This window comes from Penicillium chermesinum (genome assembly GCF_028974085.1).
Source record: "Penicillium chermesinum strain IBT 19713 chromosome Unknown utg000003l:1.0-5111272.0:1.0-5115320.0, whole genome shotgun sequence".
Lineage (NCBI taxonomy): Eukaryota > Fungi > Ascomycota > Eurotiomycetes > Eurotiales > Aspergillaceae > Penicillium > Penicillium chermesinum.
In genome coordinates, this window is record NW_026695313.1 from 113,636 (window position 1) to 137,831 (window position 24,196).

The 24,196-nt window shown below is 52.9% G+C and overlaps 7 protein-coding genes across 7 annotated transcripts; 4 read left to right on the forward strand and 3 right to left on the reverse strand.

Annotated features, from left to right (window-relative positions):
- Nucleotides 1-189: 189 nt before the first annotated feature.
- N7468_002913 (uncharacterized protein) lies at nucleotides 190-1,302 on the forward strand (the record flags this gene model as incomplete). The annotated part of the gene is made up of 1 exon (XM_058472210.1): nucleotides 190-1,302. The coding sequence occupies one exon, from the start codon at nucleotides 190-192 to the stop codon at nucleotides 1,300-1,302; it is 1,113 nt and encodes a 370-aa protein (XP_058331213.1).
- A 2,187-nt stretch (nucleotides 1,303-3,489) lies between these two features.
- N7468_002914 (ribosome biogenesis TSR3 family protein) lies at nucleotides 3,490-4,718 on the reverse strand (the record flags this gene model as incomplete). The annotated part of the gene is made up of 3 exons (XM_058472211.1): nucleotides 3,490-4,229; nucleotides 4,283-4,419; nucleotides 4,477-4,718. The coding sequence occupies 3 exons, from the start codon at nucleotides 4,716-4,718 to the stop codon at nucleotides 3,490-3,492; spliced, it is 1,119 nt and encodes a 372-aa protein (XP_058331214.1).
- Nucleotides 4,719-4,966: 248 nt separating this feature from the next.
- N7468_002915 (VHS domain protein) lies at nucleotides 4,967-11,361 on the forward strand (the record flags this gene model as incomplete). Its single annotated transcript, XM_058472212.1, has 12 exons — nucleotides 4,967-5,033; nucleotides 5,098-5,185; nucleotides 5,256-5,331; nucleotides 5,426-5,719; nucleotides 5,773-6,045; nucleotides 6,097-7,107; nucleotides 7,170-7,346; nucleotides 7,727-8,110; nucleotides 8,464-8,807; nucleotides 9,310-9,823; nucleotides 9,917-10,005; nucleotides 10,065-11,361. 12 exons carry the CDS (start codon nucleotides 4,967-4,969, stop codon nucleotides 11,359-11,361), a joined length of 4,614 nt encoding a protein of 1,537 aa, XP_058331215.1.
- A 4,207-nt stretch (nucleotides 11,362-15,568) lies between these two features.
- N7468_002916 (Protein sds23) lies at nucleotides 15,569-17,421 on the reverse strand (the record flags this gene model as incomplete). The annotated part of the gene is made up of 4 exons (XM_058472213.1): nucleotides 15,569-16,037; nucleotides 16,094-16,273; nucleotides 16,501-16,970; nucleotides 17,038-17,421. The coding sequence occupies 4 exons, from the start codon at nucleotides 17,419-17,421 to the stop codon at nucleotides 15,569-15,571; spliced, it is 1,503 nt and encodes a 500-aa protein (XP_058331216.1).
- Nucleotides 17,422-18,986: 1,565 nt separating this feature from the next.
- N7468_002917 (phosphatidate phosphatase App1 family protein) lies at nucleotides 18,987-20,294 on the forward strand (the record flags this gene model as incomplete). The annotated part of the gene is made up of 1 exon (XM_058472214.1): nucleotides 18,987-20,294. One exon carries the CDS (start codon nucleotides 18,987-18,989, stop codon nucleotides 20,292-20,294), a length of 1,308 nt encoding a protein of 435 aa, XP_058331217.1.
- Nucleotides 20,295-20,366: 72 nt separating this feature from the next.
- N7468_002918 (Alcohol dehydrogenase superfamily zinc-type) lies at nucleotides 20,367-22,448 on the forward strand (the record flags this gene model as incomplete). Its single annotated transcript, XM_058472215.1, has 2 exons — nucleotides 20,367-20,382; nucleotides 20,686-22,448. 2 exons carry the CDS (start codon nucleotides 20,367-20,369, stop codon nucleotides 22,446-22,448), a joined length of 1,779 nt encoding a protein of 592 aa, XP_058331218.1.
- A 414-nt stretch (nucleotides 22,449-22,862) lies between these two features.
- Nucleotides 22,863-24,162, reverse strand: N7468_002919 (GOLPH3/VPS74 family protein; the record flags this gene model as incomplete). Its single annotated transcript, XM_058472216.1, has 4 exons — nucleotides 22,863-22,913; nucleotides 22,972-23,498; nucleotides 23,556-23,802; nucleotides 23,893-24,162. The coding sequence occupies 4 exons, from the start codon at nucleotides 24,160-24,162 to the stop codon at nucleotides 22,863-22,865; spliced, it is 1,095 nt and encodes a 364-aa protein (XP_058331219.1).
- Nucleotides 24,163-24,196: the final 34 nt, after the last annotated feature.

A 24,196-nucleotide genomic window follows, 5' to 3' on the forward strand; every position in this document is an offset into this window, starting at 1 on the left:
TATACCTCATATCCAGAGGATATGCTATAGTATTGAAACCATATCCAGCATCCGCAACTTGAGGATATGGTATTGGATCTCATATCCATTGGAGCGGACACGCCGCAGTCTATATATCATATCAGAGAGTCTCACCTGCACCCGTGGGCATTGAATCCGAGCTGACTTGAATCTCTTTAGGTCTCAGCCATGGACACTTTCCCTGAGATGTCTAGCAGTCTGACTTCTGATGAAAGATTCGATACTTACGCTGCTGCCCGAGAGAAGCTATCCGATCGGCTGGAGGCGTATCAACCGCAGAATAACAATGATGATACCGTCCATTTCCTGAGGCGTGTCTTCCGATCCCTTCCTGTCAAAGGCATGGCCCAATTGGCCAATGATGCAGAAAGCTGCGATCACGACAACAAACTACGAAAACTAGTCAAACGCCTGGATAGAGCTTTGCTTAGACCAATGATGGCCACAGGCGGGAGAACGCCCGGAATGAGCCCCTTACCGTGTCTTGACGTAGAAGGTTCTCTTGAAGACCTACGAGACCGGAACTTCCAATCGGCGACTGGGCTGCCGCAGGCCCAAGTACGTGAAGCCTGCCTTCGACGTGATAATCACCGATGTGTAGTGACAGGGTTTTGGGACTCTAGGTATCATGGCCGACCACGCGGCGCATATACTTCTCGACTGAAAGCCGCTCATATCATCCCACTCGGCCTAGGGAATCTTCGAGCAGATGGACGACGACGGCACGCACAATTCTGGACCTGCCTCTATCGCTATTTCCCCACGATTCATAATCTCTTTCATTACGGCGATGAGGACGTTAATCGGCTTGACAACATAATAATGCTAGATTCAGTACTACATGAAGAGTTCGGTCACTTCAACTTCGTCCTGGAGGAGACAGATGTTTCCGATCGCTACCGTGTGAAAGTCTTCTCTCTCGCCCATTTCTACATCATGCCCCATTTGCCCGAGTTTGTGACCATAACAAGTCACGACCCCCAGTGCCCCGCTCCTAACAAGTATCTGCTTGCTGTGCACGCAGCCATTGGCAAAATGCTACACGCGACTGGGCGAGGTGAACTGGTGGCGAAGATTATGAAGCACCTCGATGACAGTGGCGGCCACTCTCTCGCAAGGGACGGAAGTTCTGATGTGGAAGAACTGCTCTCTGTCACTTGCCTTTCTTCTCTTGCAATTGACTCTAGTGACTGTGAATCGGCGCATGAGGAGAAGCAACCTGGCCATGTTGGATCCTGGCTCCCCGGCGCGCAATGTTCAACCTTCCGGCGTTATTCATGAAAAACCTGCTTATCAAGATAAATAAGTGGGCGTGGCATTCCTTAGAAAGCTAGCTCCTAGTTTCCAAGGTTGACTTTCTATGTGCCAGGCTAAGTAGGCCTTAAGTGGACCGATCATAATATGTGTAATAAAAGCTTAGAGTCAACTTAGTAAACTCCCTCTATAGCTGACTTCTATCGCAAGAGTAGCTATCTGTTTATGTATTCGCCCACAGGGTCGAGGGCCGGAAAGTCTACAACGATCCCTTTTTCTTTCTGTTCTATAAGATAGACGCTGTTTATGACGGAACCGCCAGATTTAGATGACACCAGTTGAGCAGGCAAGATGATAGTATTCGATAGAGTTCACAGTAGGGTTCCGGTTTAAACAGAGACTACAGCTTATCCTTTCAGCTAACACAGACTGATCCCTTTCATGGAAAGGTTCGCCTGGGGTAAGAACTACCATAGATCAGTATTATAAATGGTGAATTTAGGCTCATGTTGTACCCACGCCTCTTTCTAGGCTTCAAAGTTCTACGGCTTCGCTCATATATTGTCACGGAGAAAGGTTCTAGTGACGTTATTTCAAACCAAGTGTGGATAGAGAGGACGGGATTTGGTAGTTCTTATGCCACTTATATGTCTGCCTACGGTGTGATCTCTTCGATCCCTTGCATTGAAGCTGGTTACACCCACTTCACCTCTGATTTAGTTACAGAAAGGGAATATAGGACGGGCTGGTATTGTCATTCCCTTAACTGAGGAAGTAAGCTTAATTGCGTAAACAATGCGCGACTTGAGCCCTATTGATCGTAGCCACTTCGTACGAATTGAATTATTGTTGATCGACAGCGCATGTTCTAGAGTGAAGAATTCCGAAGCTGCCATTCCAAGCAGCTGAAATACTGAAAACAAGCGGTGAAACTTTACTTGGCCACTGGTCTTCTGGATCCGTGAGACACTCAGAATAGGCAAAGATCAACCTGCCGCATGTTGGCAATGATGGTAGCACCATGAATATGACTGCTGTTCAGATTCTCAATAGTCCAGACCCACTTTTGGGCTGTCTCCAGTATAGTAAGCGATATCTCACAGATAAGGAGACTGAGATTTCAGTTCGGCGGTTCAATTTCCGCTTTCCTCCACGTCCAATCCCACACCTTCGGTCTCCTCACCTAGCACATGCCGATACATCGGGTGTACTATCAAAAGGCAGTTGGATAATTCGCTTATCTTCCAAGCTGCACATCTTTTGAATGTGTGTCAAGTAGTAAGGACTGGTTTTGCATTCGGTGGTCAAATGCGACGCGACGTAATTCTGTCTGACGTAGAGCCTGATATGAGCTTGCTTCCCTTACCGCTATCTCAGACCATTGCATCTGCCGTGCATACGGCTATCCCTCCCAGCGCTGTCAGACGCAGGGCAAGTGGACACCATCCCCCTTGTATTGGATGTGACGATTTATAAGAAGAGAATGACACTCCAATTAGTTGAGGTAATGCTTTTAGTAATGAGTAAATATAGTTACATGACACCTTCAAATTCACCAAGAGGCGAGCTATCATGTATCCTGTTCGGTCAATTCGATCATATGGCCAATCACCTTGCTCTTCCTCGAAGCGTCCTCGACTGCGTCCTCGACTGCGTCAGGCTGCACTGCCCAGCTACATCGAGGCAAATCCCCTTCTTTATAAGACTACTGCGCACTCCTTGACACACGCTTGCCCAAGGCACGCCGACGAGGATTGCTCGAGGTGCCGAAGATACCGAAACATGCATCTCGACTTTCAAGACAAAAGGCAATAAACAGGCGAAACTTCTTTTGAAACAGAGAATCTACTCCATCAGCCATTCAATGACGGGTTAGAGGAGACTTCATGACGACCATTGTCTTTTCCGATCGCAACAGCATGGGGCTTCCTTGCCTTTTCACTTGGCATGACACTACCAGAATTGGTGTCCTATGTCACGGGCGATATGTGAATTACGATGTCACGGTGAACGCTTGGCTAAACGTCATCCTCAAACCCGAGCAGCAAAGCATATTGAAGCAGGCTAGTCGAATGTTTATATACCAAGGTGGATATCGAACAGATGCCTGAGAAGAATTTTCCCTTTATCTTGTGTGTCTCATGATATTCATCTTAATAGGTCAATGTTGATTCGTTCAATCATGCTCGTCAAAGCCTGGCCACACTGGAATGGCTACCATCTCTTCGGCGCTGAAATTTCCGCCCGTGAGAAAGAGGCGCTGACAGTCTCCTGGCCTCGCCTTCGTTGAATTTCCTTAATGCCCGTGCGATCTGTCACAGTGGTAGCATTGATGATTTTATCGAAATCCTCGTCTTCACTGCCTGCAGAGCCGGACTCGGCATCCGAGTCAACATAGGAGGGCTCTGGCTTTGCGATCTTTTCCGGCTGCTGCTTGTCGGAGACTGACGGGTTTTGGAATGCCTTGGACCCGAGGATCTTCTGTCGAATTTCTGCCATTTGAGCTTCGTCTTCGGAGTCGTCTGAGATCGCAAACGGGTCTTTATCTTCTTCGCTCTCGTCCTCGCCCTCGCCCCCGCCCTTGTCGCCGCTGTCATCTTCTTCACTCTCATCGTCATCGTCTGATTCTTCGTTCGCGGGCATTCTATTTCGGTTTCCAACTGTCCACATATCGTCCTCTCCTTCAATGCGGCTCTCTTCGTATTCCCGTTCAATCTTCGCCAACCACTCTTCCTCGGCCTTTTTGACTTCCTCTTCACTGGAACAAGCAGCATAGCGTTTTAGTAATTCAGAGTTGATCTCCAGAAAAGCCTCGCCGTAGCGGAAATTCTTCAAAACCTCCTTTGACCACTCTTCGTGTCCGCAGATAAAGAAACAAGCTGCCAGTGCTTCGACGCAGTTCAATCGCCATGGCTTGCCGTAGTTGACTGTATTCGCCGCAATGAGATAAGGCACTAGATGCAATAATGTTAGAGTGTAATCTTTGGTGGCCAAAGTTCGCACCTACAGAGTCGTTCGCATTTTCCACCGATTCGTGACCAAGGCACTTCTTTGACTCTGACCCACGAGCACTCCACTACCGCTGCGCCATGTAGCTCCATCAATTCGCGATCGGCGGGGGAAACGACTTTTTTCGCATTGGGTCTATTGCGACGGAATGTTAGTAACAGTTATTTCGCACGTCGCTCTAGCAAGACCCACGAAACAATCACACCAGGGAATCTCTGGCCAATATGGAGCTCTCTCATCAGTCCCAGTTTCATAAGTCGCTTTCCAGAGCATCTCTTCGGGTCACAGTGGCCAAGATCCCAACAGGCAGCTCGGAACGCAGGCCGAGTCGACGTGGCGGGCGCATTGCCATCATCGCGGGGCGCCGGTCGTGGACGAGGATTGGAGAATTTCTTGCCTCCTCGCGAGAAATTGTCTTTCTTGTGTCGAACCATTTCTGAGAAAACGACTTGGAGTCGCAAGCGCAGAGGGACGTGGGGTTGACTCAAAATCCGAAGAAGAAATTCCCGTCGCCGCACAAGCGCCACACGTGCAGGTTCTCCGCCCTGTTTGGGTCCAAACGCTACGATCTCGTGGGGGTACCTTTCCGCCTCATTGTAAACCTGGACATCCTGCTCCCATCCCAATTCTCCCTTTTATCCTCTCCTCCCAAACCGCCAACCTGGAGGCTGCTTCTGCACGCATGGCGGCTAGGGACCGCTTCGGCGCCTATGCTGAACCGGGGCTAACACCGCTTCAGCGGGCAATCCGTGAGCTGAATCGCAAGCCTACGCAAATGGACAACGAACGCGCTAATCCCTGCTCCTCTACCAGGAAATGCATGTGACCCACAGAACTACGAACCCAACCTGGCTCTCAACCTCGAAGTCGCCGATTTGATCAACACCAAGAAGGGCACTGCGTGAGTCCAGCTACCTTCTGACCCCTCCCAAACAACCGCCGCGCATACTGATACGAGCTTTCCCACCTAGCCCTCGCGAAGCAGCCATCGAGATTGTGCATCTGATCAATGCCCGCAATCAGAATATTGCTTTGTTGGCTTTGGGCGTATGTTCAATTCCCTTTCCCCCGCCCCTCCCCTCTTCCAGATGCCACCTGGCGGGGCTTGGCTAACTTGAGCCGCTCAATTCCGCCCCATCAGCTCCTCGACATATGCGTGAAGAACTGCGGCTACCCATTCCACCTTCAAATCAGCACAAAAGAGTTCCTGAATGAATTGGTGCGGCGGTTCCCCGAGCGGCCGCCTGTGCGGCCCTCGCGGGTGCAACACCGCATCCTGGAGTCGATTGAGGAATGGCGACAGACGATCTGCCAAACATCGCGATACAAGGAGGACCTGGGCCATATCAGGGATATGCATCGACTATTGCTCTATAAGGGTTATGCGTTCCCCGAAGTCCGTCGCGAAGATGCCGCGGTGCTGAACCCGAGTGACGTATGGACAGCCCGTATATATTGGTACAGATAGCGTTTACTAACGGATCCTAGAACCTGCGCTCGGCGGAAGAGATGGAAGAAGAAGAGAAAGAGGCGCAGTCCGCCAAGCTCCAGGAGCTTATTCGAAGGGGCACACCGACTGATTTGCAAGAAGCAAATCGGTTGATGAAGGTTATGGCCGGATATGATAATCGCCATAAAACCGATTACCGGGCGAAGGCCGCGGAAGAAGTTTCCAAGGTGCAACAGAAGGCCAAAATTCTTGAGGAGATGCTTCAAAATCAACAGCCCGGCCAAGGGATTCCAGAGGGGGACGTCTTTGAGGTCAGTGGTGATGAATCAGCCTCGGGGATACTCATTCTAACTGTTTACTAGGAACTCGCATCTGCTCTACAAAGTGCTCACCCCAAGATCCAGAAAATGTGTGAAGAGGAGTCTGATGACCCCGAGGCTGTTCACAAGCTGCTCGAGATCAATGACAGCATACATCGAACTATTGAAAGGTACAAGCTGGTCAAGAAGGGTGATCTGGATGCGGCTTCCAAGATTCCCAAGGGAACCTTGGGCACGACGACTGGAGTTTCAAAGAACGCCAACAACGAGCTGTCTTTGATCGACTTTGACCCAGAGGAGCCTAGCTCCAACGGCAATGGCGACGCATCCGGGCCATCCCAGGGTGGTAGCGCTCTCGAGAACGACCTCATAGGGCTGTCCCTCGACGATGGGCCTGTGCAGTCCGGCGGTATCTCCCTGGGTTCCTCAAACAGTATGTATATCCCACCCACCATGGTCGTGGATGATGTTCCCCTAACAAGCATGCCAGTGGGGTTTCCTACTATAGCACCCGGCCCATCTCCGCCCACATCATCACCGCCGCCTCAACAAGCACCCGCCGGGTTCAAGCCCAACTATGATCTTCTCGCATCTCTAAGCTCGCCTCGGTCTGCATCACAGTCATCTACTCCAGCGCCCGGGCATTCTCCTCAGGTTCGGTCAACGGCGACACCCCCTCAAGCATCTGACCCCTTTGCCTCCCTCGTGTCTGCCAGTCCACGACCTGCGGGTAGCGCTTTCCAACCACCCGCTGCCCCAGCGCAGCCAGCATCCGCGTCTTTGCTTGATCTTGCCGGAGGTTCTAGTGCACCACCGCAGTCCGTGGGCAATGCTGCCCCGGAGGAAGATGAGTGGAACTTTGCGTCCTCTTTGCCCCCAAGTAGCGCGCTCCCTGCGCAGAACGAAATCCAGGTCCTCAAGTCACAGCTGCGGGTTGACTTCCAGGCCCGTCGAGTGCCCACCTCGCCGCGTCAAATCCACATCAAGGCTGTCTTCTCCAACAACACGAGCCAGCCCATTGGAGGGCTCCACTTCCAAGTCGCGGTGGAGAAGGTAAGACCAATCTATTTTCAATGAGGAAGGACCCTTTCCCCAGCTAATGAGCAATATGACAGTCATATACCCTTCAACTTCGGCCGCAATCAGGCCGAGACATTGCTCCACACCAACAACATGGGGTGCAGCAGGAGATGCTTCTGGACGGAGTTGACCCGGGCAAAGGCGACTCGGTCAAAATTCGGTTCAAGGTTTCGTACAAGGTTGGCACCGAGGCTCGCGAGGAGCAGGGCATGGTACCGTCCCTGGGCATTTCCTGAAGTCGAAGGTGCGAGGAGAAAAAGCCCCCTTGACCCACGGCTAGACAAAGGAGGGTTTCGCGCCAAGAGTAGTGGCATGATCTGATGTGGGAGTTTTTTCTTTTTTTCCCCCTTTCTTCCTTGTTTCCTGCCTCTCTTCACATCGTTCTTTGGCTGGCCCAGTCGGGAATGGGCACCCATTTTTTTGAGTTATACAGCTCGGCTGTCTCGGCTGTGCCCGGTAAAGGAGACTACCGGCCTGGTGTGATTCCCCTTTTATCCGTCTTTGCCAACTTAGCGTTCTGCTGTCCATAAAGATTTCTCTGCGGCTACAACCCAATCAACCTCATGCCCCTCCCTCGCTCAGCTTCCTGTAGTGGTTTCACCCTAAATCGAGCATTGCCAACCCCAAGCATCTTGCATGTCTTTACCCCCCCAACTGCCCTATGAACTTCCTCGGCGCATGTCCGTCGGCCCCGTCTTCAGTGAAACGGGCCATGATCGTCCTGATCGTAGTAATCACCTCTGCTCCTCAAAATTCGTCTTCAGCCCATCTACCCGTGGTCTCTGGTTCGACTGCAAACTCAATATTAGGACAACGTAAATCATCCGCCCTCTTGCCAACCCCAGTAGTCCAACTTGCCGATCATCCAACGTCCTCGGGATTCGCCGCTCTACCGGGATTCAGTTTCATGTTGATGGACCTGGCGATCCCGACCGTCCGCATCTACATGGTGATTGGTGATGGACCAGGAAGCGTCGTATGCACCCATCTATTCGGATTTGAGTTCCACGTAGGCACATTTTGTGCTCAGCACTATCACACGAAGCGGCTCTGTGATTGGCATGAGCCGACCGTGGAGGCCCTTGGTGGCGCGGGGGGGGGGAACGTGGGAATTTGGAATCAGGAGGGATGGGTTTTTCCCCGTACATTTAACCTTCCCTTCCCCCTTTTTTTTCTGTCCTTCCCCTTTTTCTCCCCCTCATTACGGAGACCCATTGGGGGCCATTAGGGTAGCTGGAGAGGTGCGGTGCACGTCCGTCGATCGATCTCATACTATCCCCGTGGAGCTGTCGATCGTCTCCACTAATCTATGTTACACTAAATCCTTAGAGCCTCCACTTGTGTGAACGTCGCACTAGGCACCGGGGTAGTCTAACAGGGCGCTTTACGGTGGTTCTATTTCAATGGCATGATCGAAAGGTGTACCTCGTTGTATCTAAACGCCGTGGCGAGTGCCTTCACTGGGCGGTTCCGGCCGGAGTTGATAAGAGCCAAGGCGCGCCTAGACTCGCTGGTGGCGAAAGGGAACGAATCCGCTGGACTGTCTGGGGCATATCTGGGAGAACGGTGGTTTCTGCAGCCCCCTTTGCTCGGGTCCAGTCGCTCGGTCCCTTTGGTAACAAAGCGATTGCCCGTTTTCCTCGAAGGCCAGAATTAGTCTCGGCTACGCCCATGTGTGGCCGGGCCAATGCAGGCTATATGATCTGCCGACCTAAGAGGCTTGGCTTCATCTCCAAATAAAAAATAAAAATAAAATTTAAAATTTTAAAAAAAAAAAAAATTAAAAAAAATTAAAAAGAAAATTGGAGTCAACCTTAAGGCAACACAGAGGCGGAGCCTCGCGCTTCTTTCTGTATCCAGCAGGTCCTTTTAGAGATTTTGCCTGTTTTCCAGTACGGCACTTCGCCGCAGTGGCCTGCTTTGGCTTCGGTACCGACCCCGGGGGGGGGGCCTAGATTGGGGGGCCTCCATGGTGCAAAGGATAAGGTATCCGCCTGTGCCTATCTTCAGCTCCAAGGGTTTTCTGCACAGGGTCCAGGAATCGACCCTTGCTCCTGGTCTATGTAACTCCGCACAAAGAAGAAGAAATTTTCTCATCCCGCGTTTCTGCAGGGAGATCCCTGGTTAAAAAGGGTTTAGCCAGGATGTTACCGCACGCAGTCTGAACGCTAAAAGCAAATTTCCTACGAACAAATCGTGGGATCTGCCGATCGACCATGCTCTGCGAATCAGGAATGAAGAAGTAGTTCTGGCCGTTGGGAGCGGATCTGCAACAGGGCACTGTCGCATCGCGGGGGAGCAGCTCCCCACTTTCTACGTTGGCCGGTCTAGGCCAGCTTCGATCGTGGACTGGGGCAGACCACCACCGACACGAAGTGACCAGAAGTGGGCGAACGCTCAACGGTGGAGCGCGCTGGACAACGGCATCTCACTGCATGATCCCTCGGAGAAAAAGCAGGGAAGGACGAATCAAGCCCAGCAGCAGAGGAGCAGAGCAGCCCGCTACCACTGGGCCAAGCGGCCCCTCGTATTGGAGGAGAGCAAATGTGGCGCTCAGTCGAACGGACTCGCCGTGGTGGTTATCGGTCCCCAGAGGATCCATGGTCCGGCGCTGGACGAGACTTTTTTCCTCGGCGTCCAAACCTACGATCGTCTCGGATCCATGGATTCGCTCTTCAAGCTTGCGAGGGTACGCTTGGGGCCTGACAGCTTGCCCCTCTATTTAATCTTACACCCTCCCCAGTCTAGAACCTCATCAGCACCGTGACTCTTGTTTTCCGAGGGCCACTTTCACATGTACACAATGGTCTCTTCCGATCTAGATCAGGACATTGCCCCCATCCCCCGCTCGCGGGAGGAGAACCAGGAGCGGTAAGTTTGGAGATGGCACCATTCCACGTAGACAGGCCCGTACTGATCGAGCGCTCCAGCGCTTTCATTGCCGCCTCCCGGCGGAAAGATCGCAGTCTGGATGCCCGGCTGGAATCAGCCAACCGGGCCTCCATGTTGCACAAGAAGCGTACTGGCAAAGCATTCCACATCACCAAGGAAATCGTCGAGAAAGAAGCCATGTACGAAGAGATCGACGAGCGTTACCAAGAGAAGCGCATTCGCATGTTGCAAGCACAGAACATGCAGATTGAAGAGCAGTTCCATCGCCAGTTACTCGCAGCCTTTGCCGCCCGTGCAAACAGCTCGAGCGCTGCCACTATTGCCCACCGTCGCTCCAGCGTGACCCCCCGGCCCTCGATCGACCGGGGCGCTGCACGCAAGATGAGTCTTGACTTGTCCAACCTGCGCTCTCCCTTCGCACAGGGTGCGGACTCCAGCGCCCTGGCCAGCCCCATGACCGCCAGCGATGGCTACATGCTTTCGCCCACCACCACTTTCGACCCGAATGCCCAGTCGTACATGAACTGCATGGACGGCTCTGACTCCTCCCCGTACTCAAACTTGGGCACTACGGCGGCCCCCTCCACCCAGGTGCCCGCCTACGTGGCGCAGAACCCCGCAACGCAGACCTGGCCACCCCAGATGGGTAGCACCCCATCATGGGCCCTGCAGCAGCAGCAGCAGCAACAGCAGCGAATGCAGCCCATGCCGACGCCCATGCAGACTCCCAGCGAAAGCACCTCAGTCCACATGTGGCAGCAGCAAATGATGCAGCAAGCCCAAATCCCCGCCGACAGAGCCGCGAACATCCAAATGCGCCAGTTCCGCGACCGTCTGGCCTCAGCCCCCGAGCTGCCAGTGCACCAGATCCCGACCCCCACTCCCTCGGCCCCGGCGCCTCCTGCGCCCGTGGCCTCCATCTCTGGCCCCAGCGGCCACTCGCGGGGCCGTTCTCAGCCCAGCAACAACTTTCACAGCTTGCATCTGCTCACCCAGGGCACGCACCTCGCTGCGCAGGTGGGGTCCCGTTCTCACAACGGATCCCCGAAGGTCGACGCGCTGTCTGCGGAGACGCATTCGACGCCGGACTTCTGCCCTACGCCTAGTACGCCGCTCTCGCCTGCGGATGCTGGTCCTGCGCAGGAGTTTACCAATGTCACTTCGAAGCAGCAGCATGATAACGGGTTCATGGTTCCTCATGAGCAGCTGGATCCGGACTTTAACGAGTTCAGCCAGTTTGCTCTGGGATTGGGTAACTCTACTCTACAGGATGGGGAGCCATTTGGGTTTGACGATTTTGTGACCCTTGACGACTTTACCAGTGTTTCCTGCTGAGGGATTTCTTTGGATCCCCTTTGCATCTTTTTTTTTTCTTATTGCCCTGTTCTCCCTTCTTATTCCTGGTTTTCCGGGGTGGTTTTTTGTCACCTCATTCCATTGATTCCCGGGGGGGCTACGAATTCACCCCTTCGTTTTTTCTTTTTGTGTAGACGTGATGGCTTGTACATTGCTGCTTGTACGATACTCAATTTTCCTTGTCATCTTACTTTCTGTCATTACTTTGTGGGCTACGTCTTTTTAATGCCTCGATGACTCGGGGAGCACTTGGGGGAACGGGGGCAGGCCTCCGTCCTTGATTGATTCGGGCGCTGGGACTTGGGGGCGTTTTGATCTAGGTTTCGGTCCCAAGGTATTTTCTTTTGCTTGACGAGAAATGAAATCCACAAAGTTCCCAAATGTTCTCTTCTGCAACTTGACACGTCAATGGTACGGACAAGGATCTCATTCTCCACCAGAGGTTACATTCACAACCGCAACCAATTCCAATTTACCCAAAACGGCCTCCAATTCAACCTCAGAAACTTCCATCTATTCCCAATCACACTCAATCGCAGCACCCGAGGGCAGGGTACGGAGGGTCCCCACGGGCCGTGCCCACTACCCCCCCTTCCCATTGCGTGTGTCAAGCTACGTAGTCTCTCTCCACCCCCTGCCAACCAAGCTAAGGCCAAAGTCAAAGGAAAAGAAGAGTAATCAAAAAGGACATGGAACAGGCAATCCCGAACTTTGATTAGGAAAAAGAAATCCCAGATTTTCTGCCGAATCACACCCCAGCGCATCTACAGCAGATCCCGTCTCCACTTGACATCATCGGCAAAAAGACCCCTGCAGATGGGCCCATGCACTACCTGTCTTAGGAAGTACCTTTGCACCAGTCAAAACGACATGCGAGCGAGCTAGCATTCCCGTAGTTGAAAAATGCGAATAAGTGCAAAAGTTTAGTTGCCCGGTCAGCTGCCCTAGTTATTTCTTGGCTGAACGCGGGGCTCGCTTGCATTAGGTTTCGAGGGGGAGAAGAATCAAGCCAAGCTTGGCTTTGCAGGCCAGTGACTTCTTGCTCGTACATGACTGGTGCGTATGTCCAGGCTTGGGTGGGTTTAGTATACCGTGAGGGGTGAAAGGAAGGGAAAGAGTGGGGGGGGATAAGCTGCGGCCTGTGACTTCACAAAGTCCGAGCTTGGAGGGGGGGGGGGAAGTTTCCAATCGGAAAGATCGGGCGATCGAGCTAAAAATGAGCTGGATTGAGATGTGATCGGCGACGGTTGGAGGAGGGGAAGCTTGTGGCTGGACGAGGCAAGGTGGATTCATTATTCATGCGTTGGTCTGTGCTCGTATAGATCTGCTCTGCAGCGTCCACTCCGCTCGACGGGCATTTCCCTTTTCTTATCTTGCTTTGGCCCTTCCCCCCATGGCATCATAACCAATCCCGTGTAGAATTTCTCTCATATTCTAATTCTGCGCTCTGGTCTCTGATCGGACTTGCTTCTTTCCCTCAGCAGTGTGGGGATAAGGTTGCAGCTCCCGCGCTTGTCCGGAAACAGTCTAGCGCACTCACGTCCACTGGCACCCGCCCTGAACCGTGGATGGCAGGCGCTGCTGTCGAGCCGATCCTTGGGAAATCGCTTGAAGGGGGACCCGGAATGTGGCCCCCCGTGTGCACGTCCACGCTGATCATTGGGCACTTTCCCGGTTGGGAAGTACTGGTGATAGGGGCCGGGTTGGCGATATCAAAGGTACCAGTATGGGGGGATTGAACAGGCACCTTGGCTCGTCTGACGGGATCTCCCTTCAGCTCCTGAGTCGACCTCGGCATAGGATGACTTCAGTCGTAATGGGACTACGCCAACCTTGGAAGCACACCCCTAGTTGACTGGACAAGTTAGTCAGCTTAGCCCTGCCCTGCGCTGCAAGGCTGATCACAACGCTCCCGATTTCCCCGGCACCTATGGGAGGCCTTACTTATCACCACAGCATGACGCGCCATCACGGGTCTAGAACTGCTCAAGCAAAGTGCATATGCATGCTGCAAGAACCCGCCATCCTTGTTTTCCTATTGTGGCCTCGTGGTTGTGGCTTCGGCGGTTGCGAAAGTCTATTGTTCCCCCGAAGATACTCCCGAGTGTCCCTATCGCACGGCCAAAAGATCCGTAGGCTAAGCTGCGTATCACAGACCCCCCTGCCCCATTGCGCTATCTCGGCCCTGAAATAAGGGCTATCTCTTCCAAGATTAAGTCATAACCCCGCCCCCTTCCCCTCCCCTCCCCTTGCCCCCTTCGATCCTTGTTTTCAGAAGAGGGTCGCAAGGTTCGCAATCCCAGATACGACTTGGAAGGTTTGAAGGCGCTCACGCTCCTATTCCAAAATCCAGGCATTACACACGCAGAGGATGGTGCATTTCCCTAGCGGGCCACTGGAGATCTCTCCCGCGAACTGTGGGTCGAACCAGGCGTATCGCAGTGGAGTGATCGCAAAAGGGCTAACCTAGACTCAACGCCCAGCAGAACGCAGAGCCTCGGCAACATCAAGCTACCCCGGAAACCTACCGCATTCGAGTGCGGAAATCGCCCTCCCATCGCCCTCCTTCCCGGGCTGACCGTGCAGTGGAGAATGGAGGGGGAGCCTCAGGACTGCTCTAGATCGACACTGACATACCCTTATCCTGACACGCCCATCGACTTCTTACCAAGGGAAGCTCTGTTGACAGCTACCGCATCGGAACGAACCAGTTCCCCAATCTTCACCATTCCAAATCACATCCCCTCCCCCCCCTCGAGGATATAGCATAAACAAAAATCCAGCCTACCCGCAATACCACTTTATCCAGCCTCTGAAGGGCCCTTACCCAGCAACCGCGACCCTCAGGAACCAATACCGAGGCCCAGGAAAGCCAGTAGCCCAGGTACGCCCTAGCCGAAGCGCCCGAGCCATAGATAGCGATCGCAACATGCCGTTTCCGGCGATCTGGCACGCAAGAGGGAACGAAAAATAAGCTCGGCGACTCCGATCACTGTCGATGCCGTGACTATGCGGGGCCTAGACCCACGGGACTCGCCATGTCGGCTTATGCTCCATGCAGGTTCCGTATGAGGTGATCGACGGAGGCCTGACTCAAGTGGCTGCTGTAAGGCGAGGCCGTGGGGTCAAACTCTATCCACAGTGCAAGTCTGGGAGATCGATCGAGGGGATCTTTATCCGGGAGAGGTCCTGCGTGGCGAATGGAGTCCGGATGTGACTCCCGTTGGTGGGTTAAGTGGCACGGCTCAGATGGGCGATCGAAGTATAGGGAAAATCGACATGGACCGCAATTCATCGAGGGGTTCTTGTGCGGTGGCTTTCCCGCTTTCCGTGTTTTGTGGTCGTTGGGCTAGACCAGGTCGATTCTCCTCGTATCTCTTCTAGCCGAGAGATTCACGTTGAGAGCTTGGGTTGTGGTTCACAGTCCTCTGCGGCCTATCAAGTACTTCGGAAGGCCGTTATCTGGCGCAACGGTATAGCCATTTAAGCGCATGGGGCAAGCCTTCGCGTCAGGATAGACTTTCAAGAGCGCGCTGGGGACAGGTTCTACCGTACTGCCGGGCCACTCATGACGGACGCCACACAAGTTGACATGGCTTGGCGGTTATTTGGCAGATTCCCTGTTTATGCGAAACTTGGGAGTGCTTAGCTGGTGGGGGCTAATGTTGCGCGTCTCCATGCGCTTTGACACGGCCGTCGAGGCCAATTACCATGGTGTACAGTATATCTAAAAGGGAAAAAGGTCGATTTCATCACTGATTGTTGTATTGCTTGGATTCGCTATGAATGAGATGATGTCACTGCCTTTAGTTGGACATGACAAACGATAAAAGCATGTGGATGAGCACAACGCGAATATTGACCAAAAGCACCATTTCCTCAATAGGCAAGATCTGCTCGCTGGGTTCTCTTGGGCTGGGCAACATGGGGGTATTCGTTCACTCGAGGTCACGGGTTCATGTCGACTATGAACAAGTGAGTAGTAGGGAGCGGAAATTTCCCAATTCCTAGGTTGGTTCGCAACGGACGACATACGATATGTTGGTTTGGGGGGGGGGGTGGATGAGGGAAGAGAGAGGAGATTGAGGTTAGCGTAAGTCATCGTACAATCATGATGTTTCGGCGCCCAAGTCTCATATAGTCCATATTTTGTCTATTTGCCTTGTTGAGAGCCACTCGTACAAGCCTACAAGCCTCGGCTGAATAGCTCACGGCCGACCTCTCCACTGCGACGAACGCTCAAGCTTGACGAGCTGCTGCTTCGTCGGCGTCGGCGACTTTCAGCCGGGTCTGCAGGGCTCAGACCACTAGCGCGTGCGTGGAGGTTCAAAATATCAGTCAGGCTCACCACGCCTACTAGTCGTCCCGACAAGCGCGCGCCAGGGAGCGCTGAAGCAGGAATCGATGGTGACATCGGTGGCACGACACCGCTGCCTGCCGAGTGGGCGAGAACAGCCGGCTGGGGAGGAGTTGGAAGATGCGGGAGAGCCAAAGGAGTTTGAGGGGCAGAAAGAGGATGCGGAGATGCGGGCGGGGAGAGAGTGGGGGTTGCAGCTACATTCAGAGGCGTCGTCCCCAGAGGAACGTGAGTGGAAGACTGAGAAGGCGTTGGAGGCCCTGATGACGAGGGAGACATGGGATCCGTGACCCAAAGCCTAACAAGCAGTCAGTAATAATTTCGTACTTCCCATTGAAGTACATGGTTACATACCGATGTGATTTCGTCGCGACAATCTTCGCGACCGTATGCGCAAGGGTCGAAGTCGGATTCACATGGAAGACAGGGAAAGAATCCTTGCCCTCGATCAAGCCTCTGGTTGATAGAATGACGGAGATGAAATGGGTGCAGGTATTTTGAAGCAGCGGGAGGGGAAGATGATCGGGTAAGAAGCTAGCAGCCATTAGTATATCAGTCTCTTAAGTGCAATAGATTCCTTCATACCTTGACATCTGTGGTTGAAATATTTCCGATCACATTGAAGTGATTATCAACGACAACAAGTGAAGACACGCCCTCACTGTTCATGGTCTGCAGAGCTTCGCTAAGGGGCTTGTCGCCGCTATCCAGATATACATGGTCAACAAAAGGTATTGTTCTGCGGGTTGAGATCCACTTACTTAATGGAGATGACATTCTGCGAGCCAATCGATAAATCACGTAGTGACTGCGGGTATAGCTCTTCGAGAACGGGGAAGCTGCGCCCATTTTCCCACAGGAATTTGACCAGACGGAACTGGCTGAAGATGCCAACCACCTCGTGCCGGTCCTCCTTCGTCACAACTACTCGGTGGACTCCACCACCAAATGTCTCGACTGCTGCAAGCACATTCGCGGTAGCTGGTAGTGTAGTCAAAGGCTCCTTCTCCAATCCCATGTTCTTCACGTCTCGGATTGAGATCTTCTCCCCGTCGCGAGCCTTGCGGGCTAATTCATCGTATGATGCGCGCTGTCCTTCTCCGGGGAGAATCAAGCCGGCAGCCAGGAGGAGATACGTGTTTAGATCGGAATAGTCAAAGGTAGCAATTGCAGCATTATCTTGGGGAGTCTCGCGGATAAGCAACACGCTGATCCCAGAGTCAATCATTACCTGCAAGTGGATCAGTCCGCGGGGCGCAATCAAATTGCCGTACAACAGCCTTGCATAGAGCACTTACATTGGTAGCTTCTTCAATCCCCGTATCCATCTCAACCCAATGGAGGTCGTCCGGGCTGACGAGCTCACTGATTGCAATATGGCGCCAATCACGGCCCATGAAGGCGGGGTCAGCATTTTTGGGCGGCGGGGGGTTGTCGATAAGGCTTTGGACGGCAGACTGGGTGAGGGATGGCTGCCGGCGGGCGCGTGGAGAAGCCAAAGGGCCCCGCAAGCTTTCGCTCAAGCTCTGGCGATGTTGATGCGTGGGTAAGCCGGTGATGCGGAGCGACGTGCGGTTGGAGGAGCGCGAGTCCGTGCTGGAACGGGGTGAAGCTGTCCCAGCATCATTTTCAGGGAAAGTGAGCGAGGCATCAGAGCCTTCCCGAGATTGTTTGTCAGCCATGCCAGTGGTGAGGTTCTCTGCAAGGTGGGGAGAAGCAAAGGGGAGAAGCGGTGGTGGACGCGGGGGTCAACTCATGTGGGCCAATCATCGCGGGCGGGTTTGTGACATCATAAGCATAACATCTGCTGTTTTCCGCGATGGCTTGATGAGCCTCTCAGGTATACAAGCCAGGGTGTATGTCCGTTGACACTCTATAATGTGGACCAAGTCCGTCATCTTCATTTATTAACGATCTAGCGAATAAATCGTGGAATTCGATCCTGGTGAATTTTGCTAGAGATGAGTGTCACGTTCTATGACAGTAAACGACACCATGAGGTCGAGTAGTTGTAAGAAGAGAAAATACAAAACCAGCAAAATTTTTCTGCTAGTATCTGGCGGAAAAGTCATGAAAGTCGATCCTGGTGGAATTTGCTGGAGATGGGTGGAACTGGCCAAGCTACACCCAATCAAAGCCATGAAGGTCAAAATTTGCTACCTAGTGTATCGTTCATATACAACCCACACCAGACCAAGGCTCTGCGTCTCAGCTGGTGCTAGCTCGGAGTTCTATAGTAATTTGTTATAACCTCCATTAATGCCATCCAACGATAGAGGCAAGGTTTCTTGAGAATGAGGTATAACCGTTGAACTACGGGCAATTTCAAGTTGAAGTTCCATACCAGGGTTACTAGGATAATCTTGGGTGGTTAAACTCGGCGCCATGTACCACATGTGTCACCAGATCTCACGGCTAACGGGAGGTCCAACCCAAGATCCCAAATTTTGGAAGCTATGTTGTGCTGATAAAAATCCAAACATAAGTATGGAACTTTACGGCTCGAAAACATGAAGTGCTAGTACAGATGTTTATCTTTAGCTTTGGCGGCGACATGCCCAGGTGGCGAAGTTGCAGATGACTTGAAGGCGTTTGAGTATACAGAGCAATAGCCCCAACCCGCACGGAAAACAGCAGAGGGACTAGTGATAAATGCTAATCGAAAACGACCGGAGACTGAGTCGGATAGTCCTCTTCAATCGACTCACGTGCACATACAGATGCATCCATCTCAGGTGCCCACGCACACATAGCTCCCAAGTCCGTATACACTAGTGCACCGACAGGCCTCTATTTCAACGAAATCGAACAAGTTTTCAGAGAAACTGGTCAGTCTGTACCACAGACCCCACCCAAAGCAGGACAACAAACCATGTCCCCTTCAAGGCAGTCATGGCTCCTAGAAACAACAACGAGGCTACAAGCATCGCCACCTGACGTGGGCAAATGACGAAATCGATGTGTCCGCTGCGCCCGGTAGGCCCTTGGAAGTGCAGCGTCCAAGCATTAGCTGAAGTTAGCTGAGGCGTGCGAATCAGGCGGGGGAAGTTGGACGATAACCAACCGAGGCGCTAAAGGGCCGATCCTATATTGATCGGCAAAGCCCCTGATAAAACCACGTTCTTCTGACACCTGCACGGAATCCGCGGCGATCGCTTTATTTAGTTCCCCTGAAGGACTTGAGAAGTTCCATATTGCTTAAACTTAGAAAGCTTCTCCCCTTGCAAAAGGAGACTGGTCCTCCATCATGGCTCACGGCCAGCCGCCCGTGTCGACGGCTCCTGATGCCAAAACAAACACACGAGACCCCAAAGATCAACAGGCTGAAGTGGAAGAATCATCTACGCCTTCGACTCCGTCGACACCTACTACGCCCACGTCGGGCCCAGAGCGACGAGGATCCACGTTCATGAAATTCATGTCGTCGATCCTCGGCTCTAAGAATCCTATCGCTAATCCAGCGGACCCGCAAACAAACACGGTCTGGCTATTTGACAACACTGCCTACCAGTCTAGTATTCCGGCCAGTCCAAAGCCTGACCAAGCACATTCGACGGCATGGCGTGCTGAGGTGGTCGCTTGTATATTTGAAAGCCAGGGCCGTAAAGATGTGGGCAAGTTTGTCGCCACGATCGCAGACCAGCTAGGTATCGACGGCGCTGTCGGCGGCGCCGACGAAGAGACTCGCCAACGCATCGAAAAGCGCGTGCAGCCATTTTTGGATCAAGTCTCACCGGGTCGGACAATTACGATGGACATCACAATTCAAGACAAAGCCCAGTCCCATTCGCTCGGCCCGTCAGACCGCAACGGCATAATCAGCCAAGTAGTCGAGTTAGGCTCAAACGAGAGCCTTCACGACCAAACATACATTGCGTCACAGGCGCAATCATTCGAGAACGCCCACTCGTCCATGAAAACCTACTTCGCTGCGCCCGAGGGCTGGCTCGTCGTCTCCGACATCGACGACACCATCAAACGAACAATGACCCGCGAACCGACCGGCATCTTGCGAACAACATTCGCTGAGGAGCCCGCCCCAATCAAGGGAATGCCGGAATTCTACAAGTACGTGCACCGCGAGCTAAAACCAACATGGTTCTACCTCTCCGCCTCCCCGTACAACCTGTACCCATTCCTGCACAGCTTCTTGAACGAGAACTACTGCGCCGGCACGCTCGTTCTGCGGGACTACTCGTGGATGGACATCAGCGGGCTTATCAAATCGTTCACGGAGAAGACCCAGGAGTACAAGACGGATCGGATGGAAAAGATCCACCGCAACTTTCCGCAGCGGCGGGTGCTGTGCATCGGAGACTCGACCCAGAAGGACCCCGAGGCCTATGCAGAGATGTATCGGCGGTATCCGGAGTGGATCCATGCGATTGCCATCCGGAAGGTAACTGACGTGGCGCATATGGAAGAGCATAATAAACCAGAGCGCTTTGAAGAGGCGTTTAAGGGCGTGCCCACGGGTTTGTGGACTGTCTTTGAGGATCCGGTTGAGTTGTATGACTTTGTTGATAACCTAGGAATGGAGGAGCAAGTCCTTTGAGTGGGTTGATCTTGGGCTTGTGTATATATAGTTTTGCGGAGATTATTGATGCTGAGTTCCCAGTTTTAGATCATGTCGGAAGTGGAAGGTAGGAAGTAGCCGGGATTGAATCCCGCTGTGCATAGTTAAATGTGGATAACTAATGTTAGGTACTCGAGCCACACCGTCTTTCATCTAATCCAATATTATCACACTTAAATTGAAGTCTCCTGATGATATATATTGAAGACGTTCGGATAATTCAACCTACTGTCGCCCTCCTGTTGACACATACGGTGGGAAATGGATTGCGACAAGATGCACCTTGTGGCAAAGTTCTCCTAGCCATACGTCAAGATTAGAAAATGTGCTCGAACTACACGGCGCCACTCATAAACCGATCTCCTAAGAGCAGAGGCAAAGACCCAGGCCAGCAAATCTATCCTATCCAAAACTCTTCATTCCTGCAACCTCCCTCAAATCCACCAATACAAGCACATCAATCGCCCAAAAATGAAATCAACAAAATTCTCCTCCTACTCCGACCCGTCAACAGCATACATCCCCTCCGTAATGAGAGCTCTCTACTACTCCCCCTCCAACTCAATGGATATGGAGAGCCTCGAGGAGACCCCATCACCTGGGACAACCATTAGTACAGTCTCACAAGACGTCGACACAGGCACAGGCCTCATGCTCGACACCACGTATCCAACGCCCACGCCCACAGATGACCAGTATCTGATCAAAGTGCAAACAGCCGCGTTCTGCCACGACGAAATCCGGCTCGCGCAGACCCTGAACCCCAAGAACAACACGCCCAAGATCCCGCTGCACAGCACCTGCGGCACGGTCGTTACCACTCCGCACCAGGACCCAGACCGGCCACTCGGCCCGCGCTTCCATGTCGGCGACGTGGTCTTCGGCGTGCTGAGCTACACGCGTGACGGGGCGGCGGCGGACTACGTCATTGCGTACGAGGGCGAGATCACGCTTAAGCCCCGCAATATCAGTGCGTCGAAAGCTGCAGCACTGGCGCTGCCAGCACTGACGGCGTGGCAGGCACTGTTCAAGTATGCGGGGCTTGATCCGGACGCTGTGGCAAGGAATCGGGGGTATGAGAATTTGAAAGGGGCCAACCATGAGGCGCTGTATGGGTATGGGTATGGTAATGGCCATACAAATCGGAGTTCGCAGCAGTATGGGAGCCAGAGAGGGAGTGGAATGATCCCAAGTACCAATGGTCATGCTAACGGCTCTGCGGCGAATAATGGGAGAAAGCATAGCTGGGCTAGTACAGCGCGGGCTAGCATTGGGCATCTCATTGGGGTGAACTCGAATCGGAGCAGCACGTCAAGCGGCAGTGGGCGGGCATCGAGCACTGCGAGCGGGAATGCAGTCATGAATGGGTATGCGAATGGGGACAACGGTAATGGTTCCACTGGCGGACCGAGTGGTGCTGAGCGCAAGCTGAGCTGGGCAAATATGCGGCGAGTGAGCCTTGGAAGCACTCCAGGAGGGCACAATGGGAATGGAATCAAGAAGAAAAAGAGCGAGCAGTTGCGGGTCGTTGTAACGAATGTTCGGGATAATGAGATTGGACGGATTGCGGTAGAGCTGCTCCGGGCTGAGAAGCTCTTCCCGCAGGACTATTTGCCGCCATGGATCTGTGTGACATGCACACCTACCGAAGAGGCTGCTATACGGACTTGGTGGAATGTCGACGAAGTGCTTATCATTCCGGATTTGCCCACAAGCGATGAATGTGATTTCGGGGCAATGTTCCGAGAACGGCGTTGGGAAGCCGTGGATATAGTTCTGGACTGCATCGGTGGTGAGGCATTTCGGCAAGCCCATGCCATTGTCAGAGATGAAGGCACAGTCTTGACGGCTGTAGATCCTTGGCCAGCACAGATGCCAGCGGACACAATGGGCTCAGACCCGCTGGGGAGGAGGAAGCGAAGGCTAAAGAGCCAGTTTGTGCCCGTCAGTCCAGACGGCAAGGCAATGGGTAGAATTGCCGAGTTGGTCGAAGACGGAACAGTTACAGGTCGGGAGGAGGTCAATGTCGACCTGCTTAACGCAGCGAAATTATTGGACTCAGGAGCTGCTGGAGCTGCTGGAGCAAGACGCGGAGTCATGATGAGCGTGAGGATCAGCTATGGAGCTCTGTAAAGTGATGTATTGCGTCTGGCGTTAGTGGTTTCAGTAGTTGTTCGAATCAGTTCAAGCTGAACGGAACCCCCCTAAGAGATATTAGAAAGTCGTAATATGCCTAGTTATTGGTTCGTAAGCACGATCCATTTCTAACAGAAGAACGGGTAACCAAAAAGCGATTAGGCGGCAAAACGATCAAGATGGGTAATATATTCGAATACAAGAAATGAATTTTCAGCCGTATAAGATCACAAGACGCTTTGCCAGGTTTCCAAACCCACATGATAACGAGCTACATGAGCAAGAAGAAGAGAGAGAAAAAAAACCGAGTCCGAAGAGGTGGCGTGGAGACAAGGTCATGGGTGAAGCTGGAAAATGAAGAGCGGACATGAGAAAAGAAACGTTGTATTAAGATCAATGCGGGTGACCCGCTTAGAGTAAGGAATCAAGTCTGGTGAATACGCTCAAGCACGCAGCGACAATCTAGTAGGCAATGTCAGTATTTGTGGTCGAGATCTTCCGACCTGGGATATAACCATACCTCCATTTGCAGCTCTCGGTCTTTGGCGTTCACTTCATCATTGATAGCCTGCGCTAAATTGGCACCGATAGCCTGGCCTCCGCCAGTTCGTCGAGCAAATGGCCATTGAGAGTACTCGGCAAGTAGCTCATCCACCTGAGCAAATGCCCTTTCACGGGCCTCGTGGCTCATGGTGACCAGAGCATTCTCCAAAACATTGGCAGCGTATGCAGCACAAACCATTGTGATAGTTCGAAGGAAGCGGAACTCTGATTCTTCAGGAAGCCATTGGGAAGGAGGAAGGATAACCGTCCGACTGCTGCAGACGTTGCGTACACGGCGGTGGAGGTCTTCCTTAGCGCCACTGTCGGCGACGGGGTGGGTAGCCATGTCGAAGAGGAGGAAGTTTCGTTTTTCGGTTCGCAGAATGCCTTTGTCGACAAGGCCTTTCGCCAATCGCTCGCGCACTTGTTTCAATTGGTAGCCAATCTTCATTAGGTTCCATGTCTCTCCTACGGCGTAAATCGAGAGGTTAGTGGGGGCAGTTACTTTATGGGGTCCACCAAGGTGGGAATAGCAATTGCAAAAGATCAACATCCACATACCGCTGAGCAGATCAATCCATGAGTTCACGCTCATCTTCTCGCTCGACTTCATCATCTTCAGTGTCTCGTCCAGCAAGACCTCCCCAGTCAATGTGTCGTCGACGACCTCAATCACGCGGTCGGCAAGGGGAAATCGCCTGCGCGAGGAGTCCTTCTGCATGGCTATCCGACCACGGAGCGCAAGTTCAATCACGATACATCCTCTCAGAGCGTAGGAAATGTTCTCATTCCAGAAGGACAGGTAGCCCTACCATAGCGGAGAGGCGCAACGTCAGCAATCTGAAGGACAGAGGGGGCGGGAGCAAGTCCAAGGCTGCGGGTGTTGAACAAGACTCACCTGCTTATCTTTCAAGCCCAGCAATAGTACTTCCTCCATCAGAGTCAGCTTAGGTTGCTTGCTGCGCTCTTGAGTTTCGCTAAGGTCGCGAGGATCGAATGCGATCTTGTGACCGTTCTCGGCGCTGGTGAACGAGGTCTCGGGGCCGCGGTTGTCCATCGCAGAGCCATTTCTCGAAATAGGGGATGCCACACGGCTGTCATCATTCTCGTCTGCGCCGCCAGCTCGACCGCCGCCTCGGCGGCGAGTCAAGCCCTCGGGTGCGGACATGAGGTCAAAGATAGCAATTGAGGAAGGACGGAGG